The 22984-nt window shown below is 41.2% G+C and overlaps 1 protein-coding gene across 1 annotated transcript in view; it reads right to left on the minus strand.

The window, feature by feature from the left end:
- The window catches only part of OTOA (otoancorin), a 47666-nt gene that overhangs the window by 12351 nt on the left and 12331 nt on the right, over nt 1-22984 (minus strand). The window contains exons 10-21 of the mRNA XM_029911277.1: nt 20954-21077; nt 20321-20536; nt 19672-19839; nt 19176-19316; nt 18411-18469; nt 17823-17940; nt 17282-17355; nt 12558-12693; nt 9329-9519; nt 6320-6413; nt 4887-5016; nt 394-581 (exon numbers count right to left, since the gene is read on the minus strand). Of these exons, the coding sequence (XP_029767137.1) occupies nt 394-581; nt 4887-5016; nt 6320-6413; nt 9329-9519; nt 12558-12693; nt 17282-17355; nt 17823-17940; nt 18411-18469; nt 19176-19316; nt 19672-19839; nt 20321-20536; nt 20954-21077 (1639 nt within the window). The remainder of the gene's footprint in view (nt 1-393; nt 582-4886; nt 5017-6319; nt 6414-9328; nt 9520-12557; nt 12694-17281; nt 17356-17822; nt 17941-18410; nt 18470-19175; nt 19317-19671; nt 19840-20320; nt 20537-20953; nt 21078-22984) is intronic.

The raw sequence follows: 22984 nt of genomic DNA on the forward strand, positions 1-22984 counted from the left end.
TTTTTGTATGATTTAACTGTTTCTAAACAGTTTAGCACTCTGAGCTTGATTCTTAGGAGGCTGTTATATTCTCGGGTCCTGCTTTGTGATTTTTATTTTTTTAAGGAACAGTGAAAAGCTAGTAATAAAATAAAATAAAATAAAATAAAATAAGCATTTAAAAAGTGAAAACACAACCTGCTCAGCAGCCAATAGCTCAGAGCTATTTAGCCAGTTGACTCAAACAATGGAGGATATTATTTTATGACTAATCTTAGATTATTTCCCCAATAAGCAATGGATATTACTGCAGCAGTAGTGATTATTACAGCAATGGTGGCTTTAGAAATGCACATTTCAATAACAGTAAATTAAATTATGTATTTATGTTTCTTTTGCAGACATAATAGCTACCTGCTTAGCTTTCTCCTTCAAGACAATAAGCTGGGATCTGTTGAAACTCATCACAGTCCCAAGGAATTCCACGTTTTTGGTAAAAGTGTCTGTATCCAGGCACTCCAGTTCCTGAACTGACCAAAAGGCATTTGCTTCTGCTAATTTAATAATCTCATCTGAAGAGGGAGCTGTGATTCCTGTGCAGTCTGGGCAGAAATCAAAACACAGACTGAAGAGACAACTTCTGTTGTAATCTCCTTGAAGAAAACTAACAAAAATGCAAAGCAGCAAAGACTTATGCTCGCTCGTTATGATGTTGATGTATTATGTATTGACTGAAGCCAGGACAATCTTGACATTAACTTAAGCATAAAATATTTTTGCAATGAAATAAAAATGCATTTTAAAAAAGTACAAGTGCAATTAATGTTCTTGTTACAAAACTAGTGTTTACCTAAGTTTAGGTAAACATTTGCTCCGACCCTGGAAGGCAGCACAAGCTGGAAAGGAAAGGAGGAGCAAACACTCTTTTTAAAACAGTTACCATATAAAGGTATCTTAATAAAATGGAATTTGCATGCAGCAGCTAGAAAGAGCATCTAACTGTCCTAAGCACTGCTCAAAAAAATGGCACCCTATATTATTAAGAGTCAAATCCTGAGATAAAGTCTTCAATTGATTTCAGCAGTCTTGCTTGAATCAGAACTCAATTAAGTTCCTTAGTCTGGCCTCAGTTTAAGTTTCCACATGGCTGTATTGTATTTTTGTTCACAGACAAGTTGCAGTTGAATAACCTGCCTATCTTTGTTCAAACAAGACTTGGTGGAGTCCAGCTCATTACCTATTACATACAGTAGCAGGCCTGAGTGGGCCTTCAGTTTGAAAGGCACTGTCAGAGATGTATGACTGTAAGCCTTGCCTGACATTTAAACAAGGCAAGTAGATTGGTTTCCAGAACTTAAATGTGAGACAAATGCAATACTTATGTCAAGCATGTTGTTGAAGTGCCAAGAATTAGGAAAACACAGAAAGGGATGCTTATTTACAATAGAAATGTTTGGTCTGCCAAATTGTATTGGTCAAATATCTGATACAAGGGCGGATTCTGCTTCTTTTTTATTGTGCATTTTGACAAACTCTATAGGCTTAATATCCCTGATACTGATGCAAGGGAGAGCCTAGCATCCTAACAAGGTCTCTTAATAGCCACTCTCCTGCCCCTAATTTAGGAAACAATTGTACAATCATTATCTAAACCAAACAATCTCTGAATATCTTCAGATTTGGCCATCCCCAGTAAAATGCAGAACTCCACAGATGCTGCCTCTGAGCTGAGCTTCCTGAGCTAAACAAATTAAAGCAAGGATGTACAAAATAGCTTTGTACTTTGAAAGGAAGCAGAGGCAAGATTTATTTGAATCAAATAAAACTGCGGCAGTGGGTAGAACCCCGAGAAGGATGAATCTGTGGGCAAACGGAAAAGCTGTTTGGCTTCTGCTGTACCAGGAGACATCACTGCTTTCCCTTTGTCCACAGTAGAAACTGGCCTCTTGTAAAGCTAGATTGTTTCACTTTCCTCCACTGTAAAAGGTCAGCTTTTCTTATGGAAATGTTGCCCATGCAGAGACAATACAGTTCCATGCCCTTGTCATGAAAACCTAATGTTTTTGGTCCCTGGAAAAAAACCTTAAGGAGTTCATTTCTTGTAATACACCAGCTCCGCTGGCAAGTTTGCAGATGCGAGTATTCATTACAATCCTGGCAGCATTTCCTGTGTCTGATGCTGCTTCATTCTTGTTGTTGCTATAATCAGATTTCACACTGATCAAGCATGAATGGGGCAGATATGTGAAAATGCTTAGATCTGAACATACACAATAGCATTTCATGACGCTGAGCCAGGAGACCTAGGTTTTATTCCCATCTCTGCCACTGCTTCACTGAGAGACCTGGGGTGAATCACTTAATCTCTTTGCCGCGGATCTCCCCTCTGTAAAAAGTGGTCATAGGACACTCACTTTTATTTTAAATAACATTACTGAAGTTTGAGGAGCAACATTAGATCAGTGCAATCCTGAAGGTGTTTCCATAATAATCCTGTTTTTCAGGGATTTAGAAGTCAGTCACTATAACAGGGTGGCTTCCCCCTTTAATGGCTGGAGGCCTGGGGCCAACCAACCCTAGTTACAAAGTAGACACTCCTGAGCTCTCTAAAGAGCAGTAGGAATCTGCAAGAGGAGGGATGCTCAGGGAGAAACAAGCAGAGTCAGTTGCTGTTGGGAGCAAGAAGGCTCCAGCAAGGAACCCTGAGTTTTCAGGGAACGGGCTCTAGGCAGGGAAGGCTTGCAAGGCGCCCAGCAGGAAGACTGGAGCAGAAGCTTGATGGGGATTTGAGAACTTTTATTTTGAAATGTTAGGTTAATAAATCCAGCCACAGGAAGGACTGTGCTGAATTTAATAGGAATTTGTGTGTGTTTAAGAATCCTCTTGAAGGGGGAAACTGAGGCAAGGTGCCTGCAGAACAACTTCAGACCACAAGGGGACACTAGTGAGGCAGCTGACCTGGTGACAGTCATAAAACTTCACTTCTGGCTGAAACTTGCTATATGAGCTCTCTATAAACTGTGTGTGATTATGTTGCAGAACTTCATTAAAATTAATTCAGGCTTTCTTTCTTGTGGGTGTCTGATGACAGCACAAACTCTCCACTTCAAGCCTCCCCCCCGCCAAATTATTCATACTTGTTGAAGAATGAAAGGCCTCTGCAGCACTGGAGCACCAAGATGGCCTTTGGTGGGGAGCGTGGCAGCACTGGGGGGCTCTGCATTGGCTGCTCGTTGCCCGTGAATGCAGAGGGGGCCAGTGAGGTAAGCCAGAGTGGCTTCTGGATCCATGTTACTCATACACTTTAAGGTCAGAAGGGACCATCATGATCATCTAATCTGACCTCCTGAACATTGCAGGCCACAGAAGCTCACCCATCCACTTCTGTAATAGACCCCTAACCTCTGGCTGAGTTACTGAAGTCCTCAAATTATGATTTAAAGACTTCAAGTTACAGAGAATTCACCATTTACACTAGTTTAAACCTGCAAGTGACCTGTGCCCCATGCTGCAGAGGAAGGCGAAACCCCCCTAGGGTCTCTGCCAATCTGATCCCGAGGGAAATTCCTTCCCAACCCCAAATACAGTGATCAGTTAGATCCTAAGCATGTGGGCAAGACGCACCAGGCAGATACCTGGGAAAGAATTCTCTGTAGTAACTCAGAGCTCTCCCCATCTAGTGTCCTATCACTAGCAGCTGGGGATATTTGCTACTGGCAGTTGTAGCAGTCCCATCAGACCATCCACTCCATGATCTTATCAAGATCAGTCTTGAAGCCAGTTAGGTTTTTTGCCCTCCACTGCTCCCCTTGGAAGGCTGTTCCAGAACTTCACTCCTCTGATGATTAAAAACCTTCACCTAATTTTGAGCCTAAACTTGTTGATGTCCAGTTTATAGCCATTTGTTCTCATGTCCACATTGGCACCTAACTCCTCTCCCTTCCTGGTATTTATCCCTCTGATGTATTTATAGAGAGCAATCATATCTCCCCTCAGCCTGCTAGTTTAGGTAATTCAAAAACACTATAGAGCTCCATGAAAGATCGGGGCCTATACTATATTAAACAAAGAACACAGGGTGAAGCTTTCAAAGATGCAAAAGGCAGGTAGGCACCCAACTCACAGTGAAAACACTGGGTGCCAATCCACATTTATGCCTTTGAAAATCTACCCAACAGCAGGAGCAGGTATGTCTTGCAGTCCATTAGACTACATAGTTTAAATATTCTCCCTGGGTCATTGCAAGGGTGATCTTTTAAATTGTCAGAGGCTACAATGTAGCTATATACTCACATATAATCGAAGTATGTGTAATAAATACATGGGATAGACTTCATTTGGCACAAGAGTTTCTGATAAGCAAACAATTGTGTTTTTCCTAAAATTTATTTTAATCTGTAGCAACCCATATAGTCAGTTTAGACAGACCACAGTACACTGTTGTCACATTTAGAACAGCTGAGTCAACATATACTAATGTCTGATAAAGGATTAACTGGGCAGCATCTTTTGGCTCAACATTTTGGCTCTCTGCTGTCTTTCTATTCATGAAACTTTCACTTAAATAAAGGACTTATCAAGCAAAGCAAAATAATTCTAAGATGCAAAATCTGTATGCACCCAGATATGTTTCAGCACTTGTTTAGCAGTGTATTTTTAATGGAGTAAAGCATTTCATTAGTTGATCATTAAAAAAGATAAGCATGTTAATGGTGAAAGTCTTTGCTCTAATGTTTCTAAAAGACTGAACCTCTTTAAAATACTTGGCATTTTGCTTTTTGTCCTACTGCTTCTCAAAATGCATTTGACAACAAAGAGACCATTCAGGTTGCAGCAACATAGTCAAAAATGTCACCACTGTCAATCCAACACATTGACGTTGGACAGGTACCCAGTGAAATACTCACCAGTTGTGGGGTCAGATGCTCTAATGCTAGTACTGGAGTTGCGAATAGATTCAAATATAGCGGATAGAAACTCTTCAGGTAGAGATGCTGGCCGAGCCATCTTTGCTATTTGTAAAATTGTATTTGGGAACTTAAAGAGGAGAGATAAAAGCAATAAGACATTTTCAGAACTCCCTCCCATTTGAAACAAAGCAGTTAGGATGTGACAAGGGGCAAGAGCACTGCCTAGGCTCCAGTGAACAAACGGTTAACCACAACTCAGCACACACCCCCTTTTTTTGTTACAGGTGTTCAGGGGAAAGGACTGTAAATTGGCTCCTTGAAGATAGAGGGACCATGATTTGGGGGAGGCTCCTTTTACATAAGACCATGACTGGCATGAACCACAGGCTGAAGGGTGTTTTCAATAACACTTCTTGCTGATTTCAAACTTGTTTTGATTTCTGGTTAAACTTTATCCCTTGAGAAAACCCCCTTCCTGACTGCACCCTTGTCTGGCTTCTCCAGAATAAATTAATCAGATTACACAGATATATAAAGATCACAAGATTATAAAAATGAGGGATGGAAAAGAAACCACTTAGTTCACCACCTGTGAGAGCAGGATATAGTCCCACATTAGATATTACTGATACTACACTGGCTCTTAGCCCAAGGCCCAAAGGTATAAATCGTCATCTGCCTATATAACTCACACGGTGGGTGAGGTAATATCTTTTATAAGACAAATTTCTCTCACCAACAGGAGTTGGTCCAATAAAAGATATTACCTCACCCACTGTCTCTCTCTTCTATCCTGGTACCAACAAGGCTACAACTACACTACATATATAGTTCATAGTATGCTCCCACTGTTAATAATGGGTTAGGAAGTGTTTAAATCCAAGTAAGGTAACTCTTCACATTTTGATAGCATGATGGGGAGCAGGGAACACTGCACTGTATGAAGCTTTGAAAGCAGACAGGCTGTGTACAGATCCATAAATATATAATCTCTTCCTATATAACAATGTGCACTTATCTATGTACAAGTACAGATAACTCTTTAGATTATGGGCTAAATCCCAGGAGTTTTGACTGAGTAAGGAATGCAGGACTGGGCAAAAATATTTACAAGGTTCCTTGCAAGTAGAATTAAACCAGGGCCGGTGCAACCCATTAGGCGACCTAGGCGGTCATCTAGGGTGCTACAATTTGGGGCACGGCGACCGCGGTGGTATTTCAGCGGCAGGACTTTCCGCTGCCTCTGTGGGGGGCAGCATTTCGGGGCGGGACCTTCCGCCGCCTAGGGCGGCAGAAAAGCTGGCGGAGCTCCTGAATTAAACACCCACTAAGTACTGGAATGCATGTATTTTAAATTGAATTACAACATTTAATATAGTAAAGCTTTAAAATGATCTTCTAGAATCTTAAAAATTAAAATGAGAAGATACCTTTTCAGCAAGGACCGTTAATTCTTCTTTTGACAAAAGAGCTACGAATGGTCCAATATCCTGTGTTGTTTGAGCTGTCCAGTTCTCTGGGATGCTGAGAAATTTTTTTGGAAAATTATACACAAAATTCCAAATGCCTGCAATACCACCCTGACTCATAATAGTACTAAATCTGCATGCGTGTCTTATAGTGTATACAGTCGCAAAGATAGATGCCCCTTTACCAAAGTGACATTTTGGGTTTTTAACATCAGATCACATTTTCCTGGAATTCCTTGATTTATGGTGAATCTACAAAGCTGTCTACAGGGCCGCCCTGGGGGGGGGGGGCAAGTGGGGCAATTTGCTCCAGGCCCCACAGGGGCCCCCACGAAAATATAGTATTCTATAGTATTGCAACTTTTTTTTATGGAAGGGGCCCCTGAAATTGCTTTGCCCCAGGCCCCCTGAATCCTCTGGGCAGCCCTAGCTGTCTCTCCCTCCTTAGTCAGAGAGTGCTTTCCACCCTCTTCGTACATCTCTCTCAGTATTTATTGCATGCCTATTACCATAATATCTGACGAAGGATGCATCTCCCTCCTTTTAATACCTCTGTTCTTTTTCATTATAACAGCACCAAAAGTGAGTTAGGAACTTTATAAACAAAAATAGACACAGTCCCTGTCTCACAGAGCTTACACTAAGGACCCAATCCTCCAAATAGTTAACTACCTGAGTAACTTTACTCACATGCTTAAATATTTGCAGGATTGGCCCCTAAAAGTACACAGGCCTGATTTTAAGAGGTGACGAGCACCTGCCACTTCCTTTGACTTCAGTGGGAGTTGTGGGTGCTCAGCTCCTCTGAACATCAGGCCATATACATTACAAACGGCAGTGTCTTGCTTACTCTGGAAAGATAAAGATTATTAATACACAGGCCCTGGAAACTAACCAGAGATTGTGACAATCTCTTTCTGATAATGCTGTCTTTATAAAAGAGGAAAGGAAAGCGACAAAAGCAGGCAATAGTGGTAGAGTTAGCTATGCATCATTTTAGCTTCGTATTTTTCTGTTGTTGTATTTCTTTCTCCTTTGTTGTACTAAGAGTGCATGGAAGGGAGCAGTAGGACCTATAGGCCTTGGACAAGTCTTGCCCAATGAAAGCCTCTGTTGTTTTTATAATTCTATAAATGAATTCTAGGAATATGTACATCCTGCATCTCTAGAAATGATGTTCTGAACTATTCATTAGAACGTTGGTACTTTTTGCAGTTAAGGTTCAATTCTGCGAGATGCTGAGTGCCCTCAACTCACTACAGCAGTGCTCAGTACCTTGCATGATTGTGTCCTTAGATACTAAACTGACTGATGTTAATCCACACAACCAGCTAGTTGGCAAGGAAAATAGCTGCACTGCTAATGTTCAGCCTAAAATTTTTTGTAAACGACAGTAGTTTGATTAACAGATCCATTACAAATATTTTGGACGTTCATAGAAGGTATTTTATTTGGGAGTCTAGGATTTGACCTGTTATCAGGATGCTTGACTATATAAGAATGTTTTACTCAATGAAATATACCAAGACATGTTAGTGCAATGAGGCACGGTACATTAGCCTGAATGTGTGCCAAGATTGAAAAGTGCACAGGCATTATATTTTAAAAGCTGAAAAAACCCAGTGTTCAGTAAAACTGACATTTAACTTACATTTGAAAAATAAAGTCATTTTTAATACTTTCTTTAATATATCCAGTTCCAAGCACTTCATTACCAGAAAAATACTGACATTTTGGAGGAAATTCAAAGAAGAGCAACAAAAAATAATCAGCAGTCTCAAGTGACTGAATAGAAGGGGAAAAGATTGCATGCATAGCTTAGCTAAGTGATAACTAAGGAGCAGTGATTTTGTGTTCAGGCTCTGCCTTCAAACATGAGATTCTTCCAAAGGGAACAAGAGACCACAAGAGAGAAATTGTGTATTCCTATAATGTGGGGATTTGGGATAGTTTTCTTTCCATAACTGATATATAAGTTAGGTTCAAATTAGTCTTCTAGTATGACAGCTATGAATTAACATTAATGGGGCTCACACTTTGTTGCTTCTTTAAAATGCACTAATTGCACACACTTGGGGCTCCCCTTGCATCTCACTACTCCCCCTTCCCCCGCAAGCTTCCTGTGTGCTACCCTCCCGGTCCCCTCTGTTTCCTTCTATTTGGCATCAGGGACTTGCTGCAGCCTCCCCCCCCCTCTCTCATACCAGGAGCTTTGCATGCCCCCCCCCCATTCTCTCCTCTCCCTATTCCAAGGTTTCCCCTTCTCCCCCAATGCCAAAGCTGACTCTGTGCACCCCCATTCCCTCCTTCCACCCATACTAGGGTCTTCCATTCTCCCCCCGCCAGGGAATCTGTATGTCCCCCACTCTCCATGCTCCCGCCCCATGTCAGGGGCTCTGTGTGAAACCCCATTCCACCCAGGAGCCCTGTGCTCCCCTCCCATTCCTGGGGCTCCGTGTGCCCCCTCCTTCTCCCACCCTTCTTATTTCTCTTCTTTATGTCCAGAAGGTAAGTCATTCAGTGCCAACATGTTCAACTCTATTGGGAGGATAAGCAGAGATGAGCAGGGATATTGTTATGCTAGAAGACATTAACTGGTGCCAGCAACCAATTCAGATCTTTACAATTCCAGAGGTGCTTGAAGCTGGGACTCTGATGAACAGAGGGCAGGGCCTCTCTGCACCTTCCATTTTCCCCCTTCCAATTTTCCACTTCCCCCAAAAATCAGTAGGGTTCTGCCCATTGGTTCCTAGAACATTCTCTGAAATGTTGGAACTGATGCATCATTCAAAAGTTATCATGTTACAGGCAAACAGAGAAATGTCATCAGTTGAGTGTAGGGCCTTGCAAATTCAGACAAGTACATAGGGTTAGGATTTTTCAAATGCAGGTTGTTTTGGACAAAGCAAATGGTGAGTTTTTATATGGATTAACCCCAGCAAAAGAAAAACTGCATGTCTAATATCTTACCCATATAACTCAGTAAGTTTGTATTTAATTTCAGTCTTTTGTTCATGGCTGAGCTGTCGGCAGAATCTGAATTGGTGAAGGGCTATTGCCATGGCCCGCAGGGATATTCCATCGCGTATAATTGCTGGAGGTAAATGGCAGATTAGATTTCCAAGTATGTCCACGTCATATTCATCACTGATGGAACTGTTCTGAAACAAAGAGGCCAAAGTTGATGTGTATACCTCACTGGTAAAGTTAATACCAGGTATTGTACTGCGCAGCCTGGGAGTTTCAGTAACTGTTTGCTCACAAAACAATGGCAGATGCGCAGGTGGGTTAATCCAGTGACTCTCAACCTTTCCAGACTACTGTATGCCTTTCAGGAGTCTGATTTGTCTTGTCTACCCCCAGGTTTCACCTCACTTAAAAACTACTTGCTTACAAAATCAAACATAAAAAACACAAAAAAGTGTCACAGCACACTATTACTGAAAATTTGCTTACTCTCTCATTTTTACCATATAATTATAAAATAAATCAACTGGAATATAAATATTGTACTTACATTTCAGTATATAGTATATAGAGCAGTATAAACAAGTCATTGTTTGTATGAAATTTTAATTTGTACTGACGTTGCTAGTGCTTTTTATGTAGCTTGTTGTAAAAGTAGGCAAATATCTAAATCAGTGGTCTACAACCTTTTTACGCACAAGGTCACTTTTTGAATTTAAGTGCAACCCAGGATCTACCCCGCCCCTTCCCCAAAGCCCTGCCCCACTCACTCCATCCCCCCTGTCTCTGTTGCTCGCTCTCCCCCACCCTCACTCACTTTCACCGGGCTGGGGCAAGGGGTGAAGGTTTGGGGCTGGGGCCGAGGGGTTCGGAGTTTGGGAGGGGGCTCCAGGCTGAGCCTGGAGCTGTGGATTGGGGTGCAAGGAGGAGTGTGGAGTGCAAGCTCTGTCCAGTAAATACTGAACCAAGCAAAACAACAAGCATAGTTCTCAATTAGAGCAAAATCCTGCCCCCTCCTCCATATCCACTGAACACCCATGATGCAGCAAAACTGGTGCAGCTCTGCCATGTGGAGACAAGGGAGCAAGGTTTCCTGGAGTCTGTGCTGGAATGGGTGGGCACAAACCCTGAGTGCCACATAGGGTGACCAGACAGCAAGTGTGAAAAATCAGGACAGGGGGGTGGGGGGTAATAGGAACCTATATAAGAGAGAGACCCAGAAATCGGGACTGTCCCTATAAAATCGGGACATCTGGTCACCCTAGTGCCACAGAGCCTTCCTCTGCAGGGTCTCTCCCTGCATGTCATTGCATTGAGGTTTATGGTGCAGAACAGTACTGTGTGACGGGATGAGCATCTGCTGCTACATGGATCAACCAGCCGATTTCCCTCATACAGCAAGGATGCAATAGCAGCAGGACTGTTACAGCCTCAAGGTTTACAGCAGCAGTCACAGAACAGTGCTGATGCAACTTTGCAGCCTGGGAGAAAAGACCATCCATTTCCCTCTCCTGGGGAATAGCCTGTGCCTGGTACAGCTGCTCAGGATCAGCAAAGGTTGGAGAAACAGGATATGTTTCTTGGTGTAAAAACTTTCCAAGTCTGTGCTGTCCTCACCAACTCAATGCATGCGGCAATGGCTTCTCATGCGAACACTTTGACCATGCAGGGGACTGAATATAGCTTTTAAGAAATGTTTACGTCTTGGATGGAGAACAATAAAAATCATTGGGAAGAAGAGAACATAAGTATTTGTACAGTTTAGAAGAGAACACAGCTGGATAGATACTGATATGCTTATAAGAAATACAGTACTAGCTACAACAGAGAGGAACAAGCAGGAAATATAGGCTCTCTTTTGCTTTAAATCAGAGTGAAGGAATTGTATTTGTTGAGCTAAACAGCTTTAACCCACAAAGAAGCATTAGCAATAATCCCCCTGAGCTGTACTGAAAACAATTCTGCAAAACCAGGGAGTTGCATGAATTTTTGGCCCTTCGCAGCCATTTGACCTTTGTTCTGAACAAACAGGCAGGCTGCTAAGCCAGTATCTACAGTCTGCTATGGGGCTTACATGGTCCAGAACATCACACATATTTTGCACTAGCGTGGTCCTAAGACTAGAGTGGACTAATGCTTGGCTCCACTGGAATTTCTACAAGGCAATTTCGCTTACTCCTTAAATATAAATGCCTCTTTTTTTCAGCACGTGTAGACATGGACTCAATTCTGCAGTCCTTACTCATGTGTGAGTCAGAAAGATCCTGACTACACTACAAAGCTAAGCATGTGTAAACGTGGTTATGGAACAGTTGTGGCCCAGCACTGTTATAACATATATCCTGTTTCTACCCATGTGGATGAAAAAAAATAACGTTATCTTATTATTACTACTAAAAAGTATTTGTATTATGGTAGGGTCTAGGAAGCCCTAGTCATGGCCCAGGAACCCATTGCGCTAGGCACTGTACAAACACAGAACAAAAAGACAGTCCCTGCCCCAAACAGCTTGCAATCTAAGTATAAGACAAGAGAAAACAGGTGGATACAAACCAATGGGAGAGCACAAGGAAACAATGAGACCTTGTTATAGATAACAATGTTTAAACCGTGGTAGAAAGCCTAGGATAAGATATGGTTCTCAAACATGGTTATAACACTATTTTCTATCCACTTAGCATCTAATGCTGAGAATGTCCAAGACGTCTCCCACCATATGGCTAACACCAATGCAGCTCCCTAAGTGCTAGTAATGTGGGGAGCACTAGTCTAGACCAGCTGCTAGTGTCTATACCACTGTATTGGCTAACCCTGAGGTCTAGAGGACCATCCCTAAGCCATGTCTACTCTAGCTCTACCACCACTGCTACCACAGGTAAAGCTGCACCACTGGGAGATTTCCTGAAAGATGCCAGTACAGACAAGGCCACAGACAGGAACAAGCCATATTGTAATATGGTTTGGCCATACCATGTGTCCCAGCCATGTCTCAATATGGTTATTTCTGTAGAGTCCACGGATTATAAGGTCAAGCACAATATGAAATTGCAAGTACTGTGTTACAGTGAAAACACAAATCTGACAAAGCCACAATGCAGAACTTCCTATGCAATGTTAAAGTAGCACTTATTTTACCTTGTGATGCAGAAACCATCCCAATTGAGGGTAATTGCAAAAGTGGCTTTTGTTTTGTTGCACTTTTTCCCACCCAAAAGAAAAGTATCATGCTTACCAGACACTCCTGTACCTTCTGTAGGACTGTATTCTTTTTGTGCAAGTTTACAATGATAAGATCCAGTTCAGTCTTCCCCAGACTTATCAGGAAAGGGACACACAAAGTGCCTGAAATGGATTCCAGATACTGAGCACTGGAGAAGGAGTGAAAAAAATAACAACCACTTCTTAGTTTGTAAAGCTGGACTTCAGCTCTACCTAGTACTGCATGTGAAGACCACAGTGTCAGGGCCACATTCAGAGATGGGTACGTTGGCATAACTTACATACTGAGGAGCTAGAAAAAGGTGTAAGTTAAAGTAGTCTCCACTTACACTCAGGGGTGCTGGAACAATTTTTATAGTGGGGGTGCTCAGGGCCATTGAACCAAAGTGTAAACCCTGTATATAACGGAAACCACTTCAAGCCAGAGGGTGCGGCAGCAACCCCAGCACCCCTAGTTCCAGTACCTATGCTTATACCTTCTTCCAGCTCTTCAGTATGTAAGTCAAGGCAGTCTGAGCTTAAGGGAGTCTAACTCAGGGGTTCTCAACCTTTTTTTTTTTTCTGAGGCACCCTCCCCAACATGGTATAAAAACTCTATGTGCCACCTGTGCCACAACAGTTTTTCTGCATATAAAAGCTAGGACTTGCATTAGAGGGTAGTAAGCAGGGCAATTTGCCTGGGACCTCATGCCATAGGGGGCACCCGCGAAGCTAAGTTGCTCAGGCTTCGGCTTTAGCCCGAGATGGTGGGGCTCGGAGCCCTGGGCTTCAGCCCTGCATGGTGGGGCTTCGGCTTTCAGCCCTGGGCACCAGCAAGTCTAATGCTGGCCCTGGTTTGCGGACCCCCTAAAACCTGCTTGCCCAGGGGGCCCCGGACCACTGGTCTAACTTACATGTGGCTTCTGAATTTGGCCCACAATTATAAACTTATTACCTCATTCAAGCAGCACTGTTCATGTCCTTCTCTGTAAAGGTTCTATGAAGTGGTGTTGTAGGTTCTTTGAGATATTTTGATTATACCTAGAGAGGAGTTTGAACTAGAACCCTGGATAGGAGCTCTCCAGAACATTGGGGAAGTTCAGACCTCATCTGTACTTGGTGATTGGTCCAGTTCTCTAGAATGGATCTGAGCACCTGGATTTGAGCACCCTGGGGAAGTTTGGATCCCAATTTGAACACTGTAACTTGGACCACTCTCTTATTATAACACTTACATTTGAGGGGTTACATCAGTAACATAGGGAAGATCACAACCGAAAAGTAGGTGCGTGCATGTTCCTATATGCCAGTATCTTATCCTGAGCTGAACTTTTGCAGGTCATTATTCCATAATGTAAATTAATCCCTGTAGGTATTTTGGAAGCCTCTCCTCAAAGTCAGACGCAGGTTAAGCAGTTACTGGCTGTGAACATTAACTTTCTTTAACAAAAATCCCTCCCCAGAACTCAAATCTGCCTTCTTACCTACAAGAAACGAAGGGGATGAGGGGGAAATAATATACTGTTAACTTTTAAAGGAACACTCAAGGTGCACATCAAAGTCACCATGTGAGCTTTTCCTGGTCAGTCTTGTCCTTCCGTCTCCCTCTCTTTTTATTGGGTCTGCTTGACGCTCCCTAGTTGTCACGTCAAATCTACATTGTGTGCTTTCTGGGAGAGGGACTATGTCTCTGCTTGTTCTCCGAGGTGCCAAAAATAGTAAATGATATTAGAATATTTCATACAGGTTTTCATTGGACTTCATTTAGAATAGATATGGCCTGTCGGTATTATTGGGCCTAAAAATGTATCCCAATTGTGAGTGCAAATGGAAAAAGTATGTGGGAGTTCATAAGATGTCACAATAGCCTATAACTTTTTGCCTGCTTGGAAACTAACTGTGGAAAATAGGTCAAGTTGTTTTTAATAGTGAATGTTAAGAACAAGAAAAACAGATAGAGAAACTGGAATAGGCCAAACAAAGAGGGCTTATTGATATGGTTCAAGGACTATTGAAATCATGCTTGGTAAGAAGATGTGATGCCGGAAATTAATGAACCAAAATTGGTACGGTGGATATTAGGCCTAACTGGTGGGCAAAATAATGAGACGACTTTTTCCTTTGGGGGGTTAATAAAAAGACACTTTTGGGGAAAAAAAACCCTCATATCTCCCAAACACATCCCCACACGCTCATCTCTAGCCATCTCAATTCTTCTCATCTTCCCCAATCCCAGGTCAGAAAGAGCAGAGCAGAGCAGAGCAGAAGACTTTCTTCATGAAAGGAAGGCCAGCAGGCCTTATTCTTGTTTTAAGAACTTTGTTTTTCATCTGAGATTCCTGAGCCCAGTCCTCAGCCCATCAGTGGGGATATCAAATTACCTGCACTGCAGAGGTGCATACAATATCCTGTTCTGTTTCCCTTCCCTTTGTGTTACTTTCTGCACCCTTATTTTCTCCTATTATATCTCTCACTCTCTTGGCTTTTCATTAGCTCCTGAAATCAACTGCGTCGGATCAGCACAGTGAGATGAAATTACCACAACCCTGCCCTGTCTAAGGAGAAAAGGCCCAACCAGATGACATCTCTGACTGGAGTGTGAGCCAGGATCCAAGCTCCAGGTGCGGTTGACTTGCCAGACAAAGCATCCATACGTAACCCTGGTGTAGATGTGTGGGCTCAGGTTGGAGCGCAGGCTTTAGAGCCCTGCGAGGCGGGAGGGTCCCAGAACTTAGGTTGCAACCTGAGCCTGGAATGTTTACACTGCAATGAAACAGTCTCAAGGCCAGAGCCCTGCAAGCCTGAGTCAGCTATCATGGGCCAGCTGCAGGTGTTGCAGTGTAGACATCCTGTATCCTAAGGGGAATGAGAGCTGCTGTAGTCAAAGGACTTGTCTACCCATTTTTATTTTATTTAGAAATGGGTAAGACAAATGCATGAACATAAAGGTTATAGAAGGTTTCTGCACTGACAGCTCTCTTTACTGGTTATTGCATTATATTGTGTAAAAGAATGGGTGCGGGCTCTGAAAAGACTCCTGGGTTGGCCAGAGGGATTGCTAGAGAGCAATGCAAGCATACCACTATCACCCTGTCAGGAGTAGTGCGTGACACCTCTAGAGACTCAAATTGCTGACTACTGACAGGCCACAGAGAGATGTTTGAGAACCACTAGTCTGCCGTGCTCCCAGTCTCTCCCTATGCTGGAGGCAAGGACCAAACAACATCCAGTTTTGATTTCCCATATGGCAATGTGCTATGCTATCTCTAGACAACTGGGCTGACTAAGAAGCTTTACTACATAATGACCATTGTGATAAAGTCAGAATACATTCCAAAGTCACCCTTTGCAAGTGAACTCCTCAAAGGTCGTTTTTAATTTATTTTATAAAATAAAATGCAAGTATGTAGCAGAGCTTGATAGCACTACCAATGCAGGCATGGCCAGCACAGCTCAGTTGAACAGAATATTTTGTAGGGGAAAAAACACTCTTGTAAACAGTTAACACAAAAACAATAAATCCTCCAGTTGGCACCTTTTAGAGGACTCAAGCAAATATAGCTTCAAAAACCTACAATGGAGGCGAGCATTTCTCATCTCTCTAATGAGTCAAGATGCAGTGGGTGGATTACTGATAAGAATTTTTGGAACATGTCACTCTAAGAAGGGCTGCCAAATGAAACCAAAGTTATGTGGTTTTCCCATCTGAGTGGCAGACAGCCTTTTAGAATTGAATCAAATCCCAAAGCTATGCCAGCCAGGCTCTCCAAATGTTTCTGTGCTCTCAATGAGCAGTCCTGTGAAGTCAAGAGCATCAGAGTATACCAGCTGTTTCTGATGGAATAGAAGATGATGCAACATAAGCGGGTCTCTGTCAGACATGCCTGGTACCAGAGTTTATCCAAACATTTTCATCAAAAGTTTTTTTCCCTGATAGAAAAACCTCTTTCAACCAAAAGGAATTATTTACATTTAAGTCAGAAATTTTAGTTTTTCATTACAAATTTCATGAGCGGGAGGAAGGAAGGGAGAAATGAACCACTGACTTTTTCACCCTGCTCTTCCCCGCCCATCCCCCAAAGAGAGAGAGTGTTCCCAGCAGAACAAACAGAAATGTTTTGAAAAATTAAAAAATCTTTTTTTAAATTTGTTACAACACCCCATTTCACTGAAAATTTCAAATGAAATTAAAAAATTCATTTTTCAAATTTTTCCATGAGGCATACTAAACTCCCCCACCCCCAACAGCTCTACTTGGTAAGTTAGGCATCACAAAATGTCTGTATCTTTAAACAAAAAATAAACAAACAAACGTAAGTGAATTTAGCAATTATGAACAGAAAGGCCTAGAGAATTAAGTCCTCTGTTCATTCATAGAGCAGGTAGAGCACAAGCTTTCCACACAATACCCTGTCAATGTGCCTCAATCTTGCCTGGAGAGAGACCACTTCAAAAGGGCGAGAAGGCAATTCAGTCTTTATAACAGTTCTACATGCATCAATAAATTCCAAGTGTGATGGTTCTCATGAAGCGATTGGAACCAGGGATTAAAATTGACATGTTTCACACAAATCACTGAACACACATCAGATGGTAACAACTTTTGGTTGATACTGATTTGGCTGGAACCAGTGACTTACATATAAAACTATCATTTGCTTGAGTCATCCACTTCTCTTGCACTAAAATGGTTAAGTAAAAAAAGCTGTTGAGGATTAACTGGAACATACTGCCATGCATACTACAAGAAGAACTTACGGAAGCACTGATAAGAGAAAGGGAGGGATAGATGCGTTGGAGGCTTTCCAAAATTTCCAAGCCAAACAGTTAACCTGAAAACAAAATATTTAGAATCTTAAGCACTTATGAATTCCGAGGAAGAATGCAGATATGGTGTTTATTACATTTTAAAAATTTGCATATGTAGAATTATGCTTATCTTCAGAGAGTTTTTTCATGCACGCAATTTCTACAAAATTGTTTGTAGCTTCCTCTTCCTGTGTGCCAGAGATGAAAAGGCCCATGGTAGGGTGCATATAAGGGTTTGTATGAGTTTTAAATAGATTATTCATGAATTAGCTCCAAATCAAGAATGAACTGCAGAAATAATTCTGCAATTAATTCTTGAACAACAAATGAAATAGTGAAAATTGAATCTGTTAATGGACAGTTCACACAGAAGATTTGAAATTCACTGAAAAAAATTTATGAATTCACCCTGCTCTAATCCACTTACAGTTTGTGTATTAGATTATGTATATAGAAAAATATACACACACTATTATGATTCCAATTTTACCTGATATGGAGAAAGCAACTGGAGATTCTTTTCAAAGAATCTGAAATTATTTAGAAAAGAGTCGGTGCTCATACGCTCAATCTGCTGGCATGTTACTCCTTTCACCAACTGCCCTATACTGATAGAGAGAACAACACATGATTTCATGAATTTGTTAGCATGATCCAGGGCAGAGAATCTTCATCTCTTTCATTCTACAGACCAAATCCCAAGAAAGAAACCCTTGTGGACACCTCTTCATTCCTCCCCACCTTTGTGCCCTCCTCTTCATTTCACCTCCCCTCCCCACCTCTTCGTGGCCTTCTCTGATAATGAATCATTAAAGCCATCGGAAAGCAGAGCTGAGCCTAAACTGAAAAATGTTGATCAAGAACTTTGGGGGTCTTTTCATATATGTTTTGAGCTTAAGGGCTCCTCTTTATGAGAAAGATGAAGGGGCTTGGGGTCCCATGAGATGAAAGGTGCTATATAAATGTAAAATATTTTGAGAGTTATAGAAGACTGTTTGTTTCATTGCCACTTTGATAACAAAATGAGGCTTCAAACGCATTTCACCTGGGTGTGAAACAGTGAGTCTAGTATCCATACCTTAAGAGGTCAGCAGGAGCTGTTGTTTTCTTAGACAATAATTCATAGAGAAACAAGGCCTGAAATTAAAAATACATAACAGTGCATCCTGGGTAATTTGTATGATAGCTCAAGGAAATACTGTAGTATCTTTCGTATGAATTTTAAAAGCATTAAACATGCTTGTGAGGCCCAAGCCCTGCAACCCCTATTTACAGGAATAATCATTATCACTTACTTAAGTGATTGCATGTAGGTTAGACAATGATCATGATACCTCTATGTATAGACTACAGGATTAGTTTCAAATGCAAGTGGCAATTACACAAAATACAGGAAGAAGAAATATGTGGCAGAATCTTGACAAGCTTTGTGCCTAGTAATTAAAGAACAGTTTATTCTTATATAAAAATTCCTTATAATGCTGACCAGGTCAGTGAGACCTTTGGTTGTGGGTCCATCAAAGCATATTTGGATTGATTCCTTCCTTCTACCCATATTCTCCAATCTCATTCTGAATTTATGCGTCTCTATCTCTACTCTTCCCATTGTCCAGTAAGCAACAGAACACACCTCTGAAAATGGAGTAGGAAGGGAAAACAATAGTAATGACGACTTTTTTTCTATTGGAGAAATGTGGCCTGGGATCCTAATCAAGAGAGAACCCCTTTAAAAATTAAAAGAATTGTCTTGAAGTGTTTTACTGTGCTTCAGAGGAAATCTATTTTTTGTATTTATAAAGGCATCAGTCACAGTGGAAATGGAAATACTATAATTACTCATTACCTGGCTCTTTCGTAATTCTTTTTCTTTTACTATTGAAGAGTTAAAACCAGTTTCCTTCCATAAATCAGAAAGACATATTTCTTTAAAAAAAGCTCCTTGTATATCTGTGACTGCTGAGGAAAGATCTCTAGAGGCAAGCATCTAATAAAGAGGAAAAAAGACAGTTACATGGGACTTAGAGTTTATTTCCAGATTAATAGGATTTGACTAAATTCTTCCAATTCAATGTAATATTCCTTAAGAGACTGCAGGTAAAGAGTTACTTCATTACTCAGAATTAACATGTTACTGAATGACAGAGGGTAAAGTACATAACTTTTTAAGTGTATTTGGCGTTTGAGGGGAAAACAGAATACAAATAGGAAGTAATTATTTCAGTGAACAATTCAGCCAAAATCCACATGTAATTGACAGTATTTAAAAAAAATCATGTTCTGCATATAAGGTCATTGTGCTTTGGTGCAGATGGAGAGGGGGATTAAGAATTTATTATTACCTTAGTGAGGATACCTTGTTGCTGTGCAGGTGATAAATCAGAGGCATACTGGGATAAGGTGCCTCTAATAACTTGAGAGAGCTCCTTTGGGTTCATGTTGTAGAATGATTGAGTACTAATTCCAGTCACCAAAGCACCCATTTGACTAATGTTATAAAATGATAAAACCTATACAGAGATCAGAGGAAACAAAAGGGGAAGTTTTCAAATCCATGTATAGCAGAAATTTTTAAAGTAAAATTTGAGAACCATTAATACTAGATGTGCAATATGTTTCTTGTCTAAAATTCACCTTTGGAATGTAGAACCTCCAGTAACAGTTTTAACATTTCTTAAAGTTCAGCTAATTGTGGCAGCAACTCAGAACTGAAAGTAAAATTGTGTACTAAAAATGCACATTCTTCCTATGTCAAGTTATATCTTAGGCACTATATTTTCCTATTTTGTGTTAAAACATTGTTTAAACAGAATTTTCTGACCAGCTCTGTCAATGACAGCATTACAGAAATCTTGTACTGAGAATAAATTATAGAGTAAAACTCTGGATTCCAAACTTTTCAAAATCAACAGTTGCAGCTGAAAAAAAGGTTGCTGCACTTTGTTTTTATCAAATGTGATAAAGTTATATCAGAAAAATCCCAAAATGTACCTTTTCAGAAGTGAGGTATTTGCTGGATAAAACCATAATTTGGCTTTTTGCCCATCCAGAGACTTGGTTTAATGTTGAAATAGCATTATGCACAGCTTCAGGTGACAAAGAGTCCAGCTGACTTGAAGTCAATCCAACCACCGCATCTGACAGAGACCCAAGGGTATCATTCAAGGTCTGGTTTTGCATTGCAATGTCTAGGAGTTGAGCTTTGAGCTACATCAAGAAAAGGCAGATGCAGAGCATGAAGTTGTATTTAAGAGCAGGGAGGTTTGCCAACATCTAATTTCCATTGTTATCCAAACATTATCAGGGGTTTTCTGACTAACCATCAGCACCAGAAGCAAGCATTTAGCAAGAACCTACTTCACAGAAATCCTGAAGTAGACCCACAGATTGCAAATAAATATGAAGAGTGAGGAAACAGGCTGAGAGGACTAAATGCCGTTAAAAGCGTCAATGGGCTTTTATCTTTTGCATTACTTATTCAAGTACTTTTTTATGTATTTCTTGCAGGTCAGTGATTTGTCACTCTTTTCTTGTTGGATTCTAAAGAAGAAATTTATCCTAGAAAGGGGAGGGTGAGAAACAGATTAGCTAGGATAGTTCACACAAGAGTGAACAAATACACACCTTATAAACATCAGCCTGGAAGCCTCTCAGTTGATTGCATTTCATCATTTGATGAAGTAAAACCCGTGCCACAATGGCATCCATTTGTTCCATATCATCATAAAAACAAACCAACAAGCCTAACCTATATGGGAGACCAGAAATGAGTTAGCTAACTGCAGATACATGAATGCAGCTCCTGTGCTCATAGTCTTTAACTAGCTCCCTGATCACTTCTAGTTGTCACAAACACCTTGAATTACAATCTTTATAGCCCTGAATGGTCTGAGACCTACACTCTCTTGTACTCTGTTAAAATCAGTTGGGAAGCGTTTGCTGTCAGAACTTAGGTTAATGACTCAATATGTTGTGGCAGGATTCTCTCAGTTGAAGGAGTCCACTTTTGGAATTTGCTCCCTTTGGAAGGATTTTGGGTATAATCCCCACTTTAGAAAGGTTGAAGGGGATGGATAGGATGCTCTGTAGGTGTCTGACAGGCTGAGTTCCGATTGGAATTATTATTTTAATACTGCTGGGATTTCACTGTATTGTATAATTAATTAATGTGCTGAGCATCTAAAGTCTTGGATATGTTTTATTTTATCATTTTAAATCTAAAAAAATAAAAATCTACCATGTTTCACATCTAGCATAGCTTCCTATCCACCACACGGGCAGAGTTATGTGGCTTCCCCACTGGACGTAGATTTGTTCAACAGCAGTTGTAAGAAAATCCAATTGATACCCAACAGAATGACTGTAGCCATTTGCAATGCTCTGTTGTACTATTTACCCTCACAAGACAACCATTTTCAGAGGCAGGGAGAGGCAGAGGTGATGTTTGATTAGGGGTCTGGAGCACATTACTTATGAGGAGAGGCTGAGGGAACTGGGATTGTTTAGTCTGCAGAAGAGAAGAATGAGAGGAGATTCGATAGCTTCTTTCAACTACCTGAAAGGGGGTTCCAAAGAGGATGGATCTAGAATGTTCTCAGTGGTACCAGATGACAGAACAAGGAGTAATGGTCTCAAGTTGCAGTGGGAGAGGTTTAGGTTGGATATTAGGAAAAACTTTTTCACTAGGAGGGTGGTGAAGCACTGGAATGGGTTACCTAGGGAGGTGGTGGAATCTCCTTCCTTAGAGGTTTTTAAGGTCAGACTTGACAAAGCCCTGGCTGGGATGATTTAGTTGGGGATTGGTCCTGTTTTGAGCAGGGGGATGGACTAGATGACCTCCTGAGATCCCTTCCAATCCTGATATTCTATGATATTGTATTAGCCATGCCTTTGTTTCCTAGCATGGGCAGGGCATACAACTGTCTGTATGGCTGAGGATTACATGCCTAATACCCTTCTGGCTTAGTCGATCCAGTAACTAAAACTATGTTAAGAACACAAAGTTGAAACACAGTTACTGCAAGCTTGTAAAACTTAACTGCTTTACAAAGCTTCGCTACAGACTATTTCACTCAGCACCCTCCTGGTTAAATCTATAGCAGAGTTTCATAACATAGAAAGAAAAAATCTGTCCACACTGGTTAGGAAAAACACGCTGTAAACAGCCATTTCCAGAGGCATTTGTGGAATGCATGATTTCAGCTGACAGAACCTTTGTGCATCAGCCACATGGACACATTTGACCTGATGGTCATATCCTAGTCATGGTAAAATATCAGCACTCTCTGATGAGCATTTTCTACTTCTACTGCACTTACAGACAATGATTAGTCATCAAATGAGCAAAAAAGGCTACAGTATTGGCCTTGCCCCAATATTTAATCTTCCAACCTGTTAGCAATCCCATTTACATAAGGCTGGAACAACAGGAGAGTGCAGCTACAGCTTGACATTCATGCTACAGCCCTGCTCACAGACAGGATCAATATGCAGAACATGGGCCCACCAGGATTGGTGTCTAAACTATGTGGTTTATGGACATGAACTGAACCAGCTGCTAGCTATGCTGCAGCCTAGTCACAAACTTGGTAAAAGTCTGTAGTGTAGATGGGTTCAGATGGTTTTTACTTCCTCTAGTCCCTCAACAGCAAATCG

The sequence above is a fragment of the Terrapene carolina genome, unplaced genomic scaffold, assembly GCF_002925995.2.
Source record: "Terrapene carolina triunguis isolate 2854851 unplaced genomic scaffold, T_m_triunguis-2.0 Scaffold93, whole genome shotgun sequence".
Lineage (NCBI taxonomy): Eukaryota > Metazoa > Chordata > Testudines > Emydidae > Terrapene > Terrapene triunguis.